This window comes from Pan troglodytes, chromosome 18 (genome assembly GCF_028858775.2).
Source record: "Pan troglodytes isolate AG18354 chromosome 18, NHGRI_mPanTro3-v2.0_pri, whole genome shotgun sequence".
NCBI lineage: Eukaryota > Metazoa > Chordata > Mammalia > Primates > Hominidae > Pan > Pan troglodytes.
Genome location: NC_072416.2, coordinates 56,020,775 through 56,032,188, shown reverse-complemented (window position 1 = coordinate 56,032,188; position 11,414 = coordinate 56,020,775). Strand labels below are relative to the sequence as shown.

At 50.6% G+C, this 11,414-nt stretch overlaps 1 protein-coding gene across 3 annotated transcripts in view; it reads right to left on the bottom strand.

The window, feature by feature from the left end:
• Window positions 1–2,773: 2,773 nt before the first annotated feature.
• Window positions 2,774–11,414, bottom strand: part of USB1 (U6 snRNA biogenesis phosphodiesterase 1) — a 22,935-nt gene continuing 14,294 nt past the window's right edge. For 2 of the 3 annotated variants that reach the window (XM_511000.8, XM_009430884.5), the window contains exons 4-7: window positions 10,113–10,166; window positions 7,013–7,118; window positions 5,392–5,475; window positions 2,774–4,303 (exon numbers count right to left, since the gene is read on the bottom strand). In XM_511000.8, the coding sequence (XP_511000.2) occupies window positions 4,199–4,303; window positions 5,392–5,475; window positions 7,013–7,118; window positions 10,113–10,166 (349 nt within the window). In that variant the 3' untranslated portion in view covers window positions 2,774–4,198. The remainder of the gene's footprint in view (window positions 4,304–5,391; window positions 5,476–7,012; window positions 7,119–10,112; window positions 10,167–11,414) is intronic. The other variant, XM_003315118.7, reaches the window with a different exon arrangement.

Genomic DNA, 11,414 nt, shown 5'->3' with positions numbered 1-11,414 from the left:
CCCGATTAGCCAATTTTAAAAAGTTTGGGGCTAGGTAAAGTGGCTCAAGCCTGTAATCCCAGCACTTTGGGAGACCGAAGTGGGAGGATTGCTTTAGCCCAGGAGTTCAAGACCAGCCTGGGCAACATGACAAGACCCCATCTGTACAAAGAATACAAAAATTAGCCAGGTGTGGTGGTGTACGTCTGTAAGCCCAGCTACTTGGGAGGCTGAGGTGGGAGGATCACTTGAACCCAGGAGGTTGAGGATGCAGTGAGCTATGATCATGCCGCTGCCCTTCAACCCGGCTGTCAGAGCGAGACACTGTCTCAGAAAAAAAGAAAAAAAGAAAAAAAGAAAAAAAAAGTTGGGGTTTAAGGGGCTAGCTGTTAGTGAGAGGAGCCCAGGAATGAGTGGAGCAACGTTCTTTGAGGCCTGGGTCGGTCAAGTCTGGTGATTTTCTCTCTGTTGGAGGTTCCTCTCTTGGGATCCAATAATGCCTTAAGGAAATGACATCCCCTGTGACCAGATCTTGAAGCTCCCAATTATTGGTTCTGGCTCCTATAGGTACTTTGGGAGTCCAAGGTGGATTTGCATCTACATCCAACCCAAGATAGCTGGGTTTCTACTGGGTCTGGACAGCACCCAAAGCCCGAAAGGACTAGTCAGTGGGACTGAGATGTGTGAACTGCAGCCCTGCCATCAAGTAGCTTTAAACCTTATCCATATTTTGCCAATACCGTTTCATCTATGCCCTGACACCCCCGCCCACCACCACACACCTTTTTTTCTTGGTCTTTTGAATGAAAGCCCAGACATGGTGTTTCAGAGCAGTTTCATTTAGAGGTCCCGATGTGGTGTGAGGGATTGTAAAAAGCTCTGGATCAGAAGCCAGGTCCCTGGGTTTTTTGCCTCAGCTGTAATTTACTGGGCAATCCGAGCAAGTTATTCCCCTCTTTGGGTTTGTTTCCTCATTTGCAAAAGGAGAGTTCTGAGGTCGTAGGGGAGGTCTCCTGTTCAGTGAAGGAAAGTAGCTGTGGGATGGAACTAGGCCCAGGACACCCCCTCCCCCAGCTCTCCCCTCCAGGGGCCCCTCGGGCGATGCACCCACCCGACCCACCATCAAAGGTGAAGCAGGCCTTGGGACTCTTGGTGCCAAGACAAGGAATAAACAAACAAGCCAAGGTAATTTCCCTCTCCCTTGGAAACAAAGCTGGGGTGGTCTGGAGAGGCGCTGGAGAGTGCCAGGTGGAAATCAGCCAAACAGGCGTGAGATGATTTCCCTGCCCTGCGGGGAACATCTGAGGACACCGAGGCCAGATGTGTTGATTTTGTACTCTCCCTGGTGTGATAAAATCCTCATCAAGAGCATTTCTTTGGGCCAGCCTGCCTGGGGGGGACCGCAGCCTTCTCTGGTCTTCCCTCTGTCTCCAGAGTTGTCTCCCATGTTTCTCCTCTTATGGAGAATCTCCTGTTATGGAAGAGCCCCGGCTGCTTCTGCACTGTCAGCGGGAGCGCTCGCTCAACGGGCTTACTCTGCTCCAGAGGCACACTCAGTGTCTGGGTGCCCGCCAAGCTCCTGCCGCCAGCCTCCTCCTCAGGCCCAGCCTGCCCACCCCTCCCCCTCAGCGAGACTCCTGCTTCCTTCCTCCATTGCCACCTTCCATTCTCCATTGAGGAGCCAGTTATTGATCTTGGCCCATTTCTCAAAGTTGCTGCACTCAAATTCCATCCTCAGCACAGACAGACTCCCCAGCCACATCCTCCCCCAGGGGAATGGCCCAGTCCCTCTTCCTGGGCTTGTTGATGGAGGCCCTACCTCACACCTGCCCCCCTCCCAATAGGAGCCAGTACCCAAGTCTGGGGAAGTACCATGTTGAGGATGGGGATTCTTCTCTGTGCTCCCTGCCTGCTCAGCCCTGCTGTGAGCACCCAGAGGGTAGACCTAGTCTGGTTCACCAAGTGCCCAGTTCAGGGCCTGGCACAGGGCAGGTGTCAGTTAAGTGCAGGCTGCACAGCCAGAGTTGCCATGTTGCTTGCAAGCCAGAAAGTATGCCCGGCATCCTCCTCCTCTCCAGAAGAACCAGACTAATGATGAGTCGGAGTCAGCAGATCAATGCAGTGGGGAGCAGGAACAAGGCACAGAATGTGCCTGTGTCTTTCAGTGCAGTGGCTGGGAGGCTGCCCCTTTCAGGAAAGGTGGGGTTGCAGGGGCCACCATGGGAGACTGGGCAACAGGCCCCTCTCCCCACACCTTTCCCTGAAGCCCTATGTCCCCACCCAGATGCCAGGCCTGACCACGAGGTGGTGTGCAGGGCTGGATCAGGGCCACCCCAGCACAGGACCTGAGGTTAGGGCTGAGTACGGCCCTATTTCTCATGCAAGCAAGTCACTTAACCTGTTCTTGTAACAGAGGACTAGACATTCCCACCCTGTTTACCTTTCAGGGGATACTGGGAGGAAGACACGAGAAGGTTCTGGGAAGTGCTCAGTGTCACAGCAGTATAAGGCTTCAATGTCTGCCTATGTGGGTGAGGGATGAGGGTGGTGACCCCTGCCACCTAGCTCCAGGCTAGATGTGCTATGTGAGAACTCTGTGTGTACACCTGGCAGGCTGGGTGACCCCTCTCTACCCTTATTTTACTGAAGCATCATTAATGCCTCTCAAGGCCATCTTGGAAGTCACAGCAGAGACTTCCAAGAATCCTCCCAAACTGTGAGACACAGCTGGACAGGGTAGGGGAAGGTGACAGTCATCTTTTCACTGGGTTAAATACAAGTAGTCCAAAAAAGATCCAAAATAAAAAATGCAATTTTTATTTGTTGAACATAATTTAAAACTGTAAAAAGATTTCTCTGTCCATCACCAGAAATCCAGAAGACACCTGAAGAGGACTGACTGTTTCTTTGCCACGGGGAAGGTGTGATGAAAAAATTAAAATCCCATGCATCCCTGGCCCTTCCTCCACGTTGCCCCTCAGAATGCCTGCAGCTGCAGCAGGCAGGAGGCAGCAGGAGAACCCGGGCTGTGGAAGGCCCCTCTGCCTCTCTGGGAAAGCTGCTGGGGAAGCCAGAGGTCACAGTGCATTGGAGGCCTGGCTTTCAGCCACTGGCCAGGCCAAAATGAAACATCTGCTCAAGTCTCCCCAGGCACCTTGCTGGGGGTGAGTGGGAGAAAGAAGTGGAGAAAACTGATGCTGGACCACAAGTTATCACCCTGTACCTTGGCTTTGAAGTGGCCCCTGCTGGTACAGGAGCAGGGTGAGAGTAAAAGTAAATAAATAAAAGCAACATGCTTCAAGGAGAGAGGGTGACAGACCCACTGAAGCACCCCGTGTCCTGGCTTGACCAGGGATAAGCCAGGGCGTGATGATTTAAAACACTCTGATCTGAGGCCAATGGCATCAAAATACAAATTGCTGAAGTGGGAGAGGAAGTGAAGGGCTGTTTGTTAGGGGGACTACGGTGGAGATTCTGGTGAGTGTGGGTGGGCTCGCCAGTGACCCCAATATTTTCTTTGTGTAACAACCAGAGTAAGCATTAGGATGCCCAGGCTGCCCTCTACTGGCAGTTTCTGGGAAGGACCACAACAGCAGCGCCCAACCTGCAACCCACAACAGCCGAGACAGGAGAGAGAGAAGAAAGGGAGAGAGAGAGAGGAGAGGAAGAGAGAGAGGAGAGGAAGAGAGAGAGGAGAGGAAGAGAGAGAGGAGAGGAAGAGAGAGAGGAGAGGAAGAGATAGAGGAGGGGAAGAGATAGAGGACAGGAAGAGAGAGAGGAGGGGAAGAGAGACAGGAAGGGAAGAGAGGAGAGGAAGAGAGAGAGGAGAGGAAGAGAGGAGGGGAGGAGAGACAGGAGGGGTAGAGAGAGGAGAGGAAGAGAGAGAGGAGAGGAAGAGAGAGGAGAGGAAGAGAGAGAGGAGGGGAGGAGAGACAGGAGGGGAAGAGAGGAGAGGAGAGGAAGAGAGAAGAGAGGAAGAGAGAGGAGAGGAAGAGAGGAGAGAAAGAGAGGAGAAGAGAGAGAAAGAAGAGGAAGAGAAAGAGAGAGAGAGAGAATATCAGCACTCAGGGAGGATGAGGAGTGGCTACACCTCCTGCCAGGTTGAAGGCATGGCTGGGGCCTCCTACTGGGAGGCTAGAAGCATCTCCATCGATTTTAGCAGGTTCCTCCATCTCAGCCTGGTTTGCAGAGGGCCCTGGAGGAGGAAGGCCTCTGGTGCTCACTTCAAAGGCATCGAGAAGAACTTGTTCCCAGACTTGCAGCGGACTTGCTCAGTGTGCACGCGCAGCAGCACCTCAGCATCTTCAAACCCATCCACGATTGCCTTAAAACAGCAGCCAGGGGAGGACAGTCACATTAAGGGGCATCTGGGACCCACAGGGCACTGCAAACAAAACCAGCTCACCCAAATTCAGAGGCTGGGCGAGGCTGAGGCTGCAGGCTCCAGGCTCTGCATTGGTGATCTTGTCTGATCACTTCTGTAATCTCTGAGGTTGGTCCTATCATCTCAACTTTACAGAAGAGGACACAGATGCTCAGAGCCCTGGATCACAGAAACCAATAAAACCAGGCCTGGGACCCAGGTCTGCCGGAGCCCAAACTAGAGCTCTTTGCCACCGCCAGCAACATCAGGCCAAGAGCAAGGTGGCTCCTTAACGAGGGACCACAGCTGCATCCAGCCTGCACATGTTTGGTTTGGCTTGCAAAATGTTTTTTAAACATCCAAATTAGTTGCTGACATTTGAAAACTGACAGATTACATGTAAAAATCTAGGTTTCTGGCTTCTCTTATGAAGCAGAAGTGCTGGCAACTCTAGGCCAATCTTCCCGCATGGCCACGCTCCCTACTGTCTCCCCATCCAGGGCTGGAGTATCAGCCGCCGCTTACCACTTCATGTAACTTGCTGGTTCTCCTCCAAGGGCGCAGACGGGAAAGTGGAATCTTTCAGCTACTTATCAAAATTTGATAGACTCTGGGGGCTGGATGTTCCTTACCCCTGGTACATTTCACCCATTTTCAGTGCCAGGCCCAAGCCTCTGACCTCTGGGCAAGTGGCTAGGACTTCAGGGAAAGCCTGCAGCCTCCTCGCAGATCAGTGTTCTAGGGCAGTGCTCCCTAGAACTGTAATGTGCACACAAATCCCCAGAGATCTTGTTAAAATGTAATTCTGATTTCTTAGGTCTTGGTGGGGGTGGGGGCAAAGATCTGTATTGTTAATAAGCTTCAGGTGACACTGAAGCTGCTGGTCCAGGGGCCACACCTTGAGTCACAAGGGAAGGGGTTGGGGTCTCCTGCCATGTCATTTGTTTCCCAGGGATTCAGGTTTGGGTGCCTCATCCTCCCCCTCTCCAGCATCTGTCCTGTCATTTCTGGAGTTCAGCGCCCTCTGTGCTCCCGCCCTGGAAATTCACCTGTAGTTCCTGCAGGCACTGCCCCTCCAGCTGGAGACGTGCATCACCCACACACCAGGCCAGGCTGAGGTGGAAAGAAGGATCCTGGGGAGGGAAACGAGAGGCAGGCAGTCACCCGGACGCCTTGGCAGGCCCTGCCATCACAGCAGGTCTGTGACAGAGCTGTCGTGACATCCCTGCTGGATCCCTGGCCTGCCCAGTGGGAGACAAGATACTCAGTGTTGATCCCAAGCACCCTCCACAGACAGACAAAACAGCACAGGACTGGTCCTTGCTATGGACTGAATCGTGTCACCTCCCCCAAATTCATGTAGCCCTAACCCCCAATGTGATAGTATGTAAAGATGGGGCCTTTGAGGGGTAATTAGGGTTAGATGAGGCCACGAGGGCAGGACCCTCATGATTAGTGCCCTTTAATCACAGAGAGCTTGGGCACTGCTCTCTCTCTCTGTAGCCCCCAACCCCTGCCCCGCCATGTGAAGGTGGCCATCTATAAGCCAGGAAGAACCCTCACCAGAAACCAACCACGCTTGGCCGGGTGCAGTGGCTCACACCTGTAATCCTAGCACTTTGAGAGGCCAAGGCAGGCAGATCACCTGAGGTCAGGAGTTTGAGACCAGCCTGGCCAACATGGTGAAACCCCGTCTCTACTAAAAATACAAAAATTAGCTGGGCGTGGTGTTGTACACATGTGGTCCCAGCCACTTGGGAGACTGAGGCAGCATTGCTTGAACCTGGGAGGCGGAGGTTGCAGGGAGCTGAGATTGCGCCACTGCACTCCAGCATGGGCGACAGAGTAAGACTCTGTCTCCAAAAAAAAAAAAAAAAAAAAAAGACATCAACCATGCTGTCACCTTGATCTTGGACTTCTAGCCTCCAGAACTGTGCAAAAATAAATTTCTGTTATTTAGGCCACCCAGTCTATGGTATTTTGTTATGACAGCCTGAGCTAAGACAGTCGTATTCACAGAGGCTTTCCCTGAAGTATCATAGAGGGTCATTACATCTGTGACGTGAAAGAAAATCCACCCTCTATTCTGATCTAGGACATTCCAGTATACACCATACTTTTCAGATGACATGAACAAAATCCCCAAAGTCTCAAGTTTTGAAGCAACAATAATTGTCTCCATTCAAATTCATACTTATCTCCCTCAGCACGGTTTAAAAACATATATCAAATAAAATGAATGGCCCTTCAAAGCCCTGATAGTCGACTTAGAGTCCAAGTGCCCTTGGAGGGCCTGGGCAAGGTGCAGGAAGGTGTGTGAAGCTACAACTCTTCTCTGAGGGTCAATCTGACCAAAAATTATTAGGGACATCTACTTAAAAAATGTGAAAACAACATGGGAACATTATGGAGCAGAAGGTACAAATCTCGGGCGTATTTAGGATATAAAGCAAGATTTCTAAGAAATGTTGGACTTTGGGTGGGCTGCATCTGACTACACCTCAAAGCCCTCACCTCCCGAGGTGTGCATCCTCAGAAGGCTGGCATTCGGAGCACTGACACGGGAGGTTCTGAAGGGTCTTCGGTTTGCCTCTTACGAGGGCTTCTTTAAAGACAGTTTTATTCTCGTTAGAAATGGGTCAATGGAGAAGCAGCAGCCCCATTCATTACCTGGTAGAAAGTGGTGAGGTTGAATTCCTCCATGACTCTGTCCACCTCTGAAACCAGGTCCAGGAACTGGGCATGCCCTGAAGTGACCTCAAGCCCAATAAAGGTCCTGGGGAGAGGAAGACAACGCAGGCATGAGATGTAGCCTCTGAGAACACAGCCATCTGCGCAGCCGAGCAGGAGCCAGGCAGAAGGCCAAGAGGCCTGGGCCGTGGGTCTCACCGTCTCCCTGGTACACTCGCTTTCCTGCTCCATGAGCCAACTCTCTCAGTCCTCAGATTCTCTGTCTGTAAATCTTCCTTTCCCAGTTCTCACCCACACAGCTCTCCTCCCTTCTCTGGATCTAATAACCCTTCCAGGAACGCCTTCACCCACCACTGCCTAGTCACAAACCCAGAAGCTTCTGCACCCCCATTCTCCATCATCATTCCAATTGCAAACGACTCCTGTCCTCAAGGAGGCCTCTTCTCGAGGACTTTGCTCCCAGGCATCTGCCACGCCTCCCACAAGCACTCAGGCATGCTCTCTCATCTTTAAAAACTCTCCCCTGAACCCACGGTTTCAGCACGTCCCCATCCCATTCTCAGTGAAACTTCTCAAAAAGACGATTTGTCCACCATCACTATTTCTTTCTCACCTCCCATCTTCAACCCACTTTGCTGGGAGTCCTCTTGTCAAAGTTGCCAACAACCTCCACATTACCAAATCCAAGGGACACTTCGCTGTCCGCCTTGTACGCACCCAGCAGTATCTCACACAGTGGACTCTTCCCTCCTTGAAACCCTTTTCTCTCTTGGCTCCCAAGACATCACCTGCCACGCAGTCCTGGTTTAATCCTGCCTCCTGTCTCCCGGTTCAGTGTCCTCTGCCACCCTCTCTCCTCTCCAGCCTCCCCGTGGTGAAGATCACTGGATCTTCTCCATCTGCACTCTCCAGGAGGCTGATCTCACCCAGCCCCACTTCCCACACAGGCCAACACTGCCCACATTTCTATCTCCAGCTGGTCCCTCTCCTGAACACCCAGTTGTATATGTGACATTTCCACCTAGGGGTCCAATAGACAGCAAAACCTAGCAGGTACAAACAAACAGGTACAAAGCAGAACTTTTGCTTTTCATCCCACCAGTGTCTCTTATCACAGAAAACGGGGCCAGTTGTTCTAGCCTCAAACCCAGGAATCAATGTTCGTCTTCCCCTTGCTTCACATAAATCCAACCCATTGGTAATTTGGTTGCTTCTGCCTCTAGTGTATCTCCAATGCGTCCACCTCTTGGTCTTCCATGGCCATCACCCTAATCTAGGCCACCAATGGTCCCTCACCTGGACAATGACACCTGGCTCCTCTCTGGTTTCCCTGCATCCACTCTTGCTCCCTTCTATCTTGCCCCCAGACTCCATGGCCACAGACACACCACTAGCCAGACTGACATCCCCAGATATAGATCAGGTCATGCCTCTCCTCTGTTGAAATCCCTCCAATGGCTTCCATTATACTGAAAATTCAAACTCCTTACTTGAGCTTGCAGCCCCTGGATGGGCTAACCCTACCCATCTCATCTCCTATCATTCTCCCTCGTGCTTTCTGGGGTCTGCCTCACTGGCCTCCTCAAACATGCTGAAATCTTCCCTGCCTCGGAGTCACTTAGTTTGCTATGTCCTCTGCTTGAAGCTCTTGCAACAGCTCTTCCCAAGGCTGGCTTCTCATTCTCAGGTCACCATCAAATGCCATCTCCCTGGCCACTTCCCTGGTACCCTCCTGGACTACCCACTCCTGACCATCATATCACACCACAGTTATTAACAAACACTCTCATTACTTGTTTATTATCTGTCTCCCCTCTGAATATGAGATTGAAAAGAGCAGGGGCTGTGTCTACCTCTTCACTGATGAATCCTTAGTGTACAGCAAATGCCTGGCACAAGTGGGTGCTTAACAAACTTGTGCAGCATGGAATAAATGAACGAATAAATGAGGCCCCTTTCAGAAGTGCTCAGAGAAGGTGGCCCAGTGAGTGCATCAGACAGGGAGGCTCGCTTTGAAGGCAGGATAATCATTTCTTCTTATGTTCATCTAACACTTTAATACTTTTAACTTTTCAAAGGCCTTGGGGCTCATTTGAGCCTTACAACTGCCCAACAGTGGATGTTGGGAGGCGTGTGCCAGTGTGAAAATGAAAGGTCACAGAGATGAAGACACGGACTAAACACCACAACTGGGATGGAGCTGGGCAGAAACAGGTTTTCTGACTTTCACAGGTTTTCACTAAACCAAGATGCTTCTCTCAATCTCTGGGCACCACCCCCCTACATGCTCCTCCAGTCATTATTTATTTATTTATTTATTTATTTTTGAGACAGAGTTTCACTCTTGTCACCCAGGATAGAGTGCAGTGGCGTGATCTTGGCTCACTGCAACCTCCTCCTCTAGGGTTCAAGCGATTCTCCTGCCTCAGCCTCTCGAGTAGCTGGGATTACAGGCGCCTGCCACCACACCCAGCTAATTTTTTGTATTTTTAGTAGAGACGGGGTTTCGCCATGTCAGGCAGGCTGGTCTTGAACTCCTGACCTCAGGTGATCTGCCCACCTTGGCCTCTCAAAGTGCTGGGATTACAAGCGTGAGCCACTGCACCTGGCCTTTTATTTTTTTGAGACAGGGTCTCACTCTGTTGCCCAGGCTGGAGTGCAGTGGTGCAATCTTGGCTCACTGCAGCCTCGACCTCCAGGGCTCAAGCGATCCTCCCATCTCAGCCTCCCAAGTAGCTGGAACTACAGGCACACACTACCATGCTCAGCTAATTTTTGTAGTTTTCATAGAGACAGGGTTTGGCCATGTTGCCCAGGCTGGTCTGGAACTCCTGAGCTCAAGCTATCCACCTGCTTCAGCCTCCCAAAGTGCTGGAATTACAGGCATGTGCTACTGTGCCTGGGATCTCCCAGTTATTTTTCTTAAAGAAAGGTTCAGATTTGGGGATAGCTGCCTTTATAGTCATAGAGTTGGTTAAAAGCAAACAAAAAATGGCACAAACAAGTCCAGAAACAAAGCACTCAATTTTTGCACCAAAGAATCTTCCTCTGATGGTGATTGGGGGTTGGGAGGACCCACCTGGTTTTCTCTTGATTGGTGTAAATCTTTACCTGGTTGGCAGTAAAGAAGAATCTGAAATTTAGAAGACCGTATTTCAGGAAAAATCGTAAGAAAAAAGCAGAAAAAATAGCTTATGTTAAAAAAAAACAGCACTTTGAAAATATAGTTAACTCATTTTGCACTTCATATTATCACCCCATTATGCAGGTGGTATACTGAACCTTAAACATTAGAGCTGGACAAGACCTTAAAATCACCCAGCCCGAGTAACACACAACATCATCCAGGTGCTAGTAAAAATTTTACTTTGTTAATAGCAGTTCATTTCGATAAACAATTTGAGACTATCTCAACTTCACTGATGGGAACTGAGGAAGCCTTATTGATCAAGTAGGTGATAATGGACCACTTAACAGCTGATTCATTTCTTGCAGTTTTTAAAATAGATGACTCCGATTTCATCTAAGCAATCACGACAACATTTCTTCGTGTGTCAGGGCTGAGCTCAAGCCTTTGCACACTCTGTTTCTCGAATCCTCACACAACTCTGTGAGCAGGCCTACAATTATGCCCATTTTACAGACAAAGAAACAGAGGCATGGTGAAGCTGAATTTGGTGAGCCAGGATTGGAACAGTCAGTCTGCCTGTTTCCAGAGTCCTTGTTGTCACCTATGACGCTTTCGTGAGGGGAATAGGTCTGTTGGTGTGAAGTCGAGACAGATGCCCCAACCCACCCACCCCTCAGATCAATAACACGGGAAGAGTCAGGCTCAGCTAGGTAAGTGCTTTGACTTGGACTGGTTCTGTCCTTTATTCTCTGAGACACTAGCAATCTCACCATGGAAAGTCTCCTCACAGAAACAGATCATTTTACAGCCCCAGGCCAAGGGTCTCACCCCCATCTGAGGGAACATAATATACCAGCATGCTGGGTAGAGCCTCACAATCTGCCCAAGGGCAAAAGTCAGTCAGCCAACTCTCTGCCTCTGGAGAAAACGTAAGGGATCACAGAACCACCAGGAGCTTGGTTAAGTGCAGCTTTTAGGAAGAGTTCTCAAGGTGTCTCCCAAACATCCTGGAGTGGACACTGGATGTCTGTGCCCAACCAAAACTCCTTCTCCTGGTAACCTCGTGTTGCAGGATGGCTCTCCACCCCTACTCCAGAGGCAGGCTGCCCAGGCCTGGCCAAACAGAGCTTAGCATTTCCTCAGTCACAGCAACAGAATCAGGGGTGCACCGCCCACTCTTGGTCACCTTAGGCTCAACCAGATGATCAAAGTTGAACAGACCACACCTGCCCGGGCTTCACTCATGACACA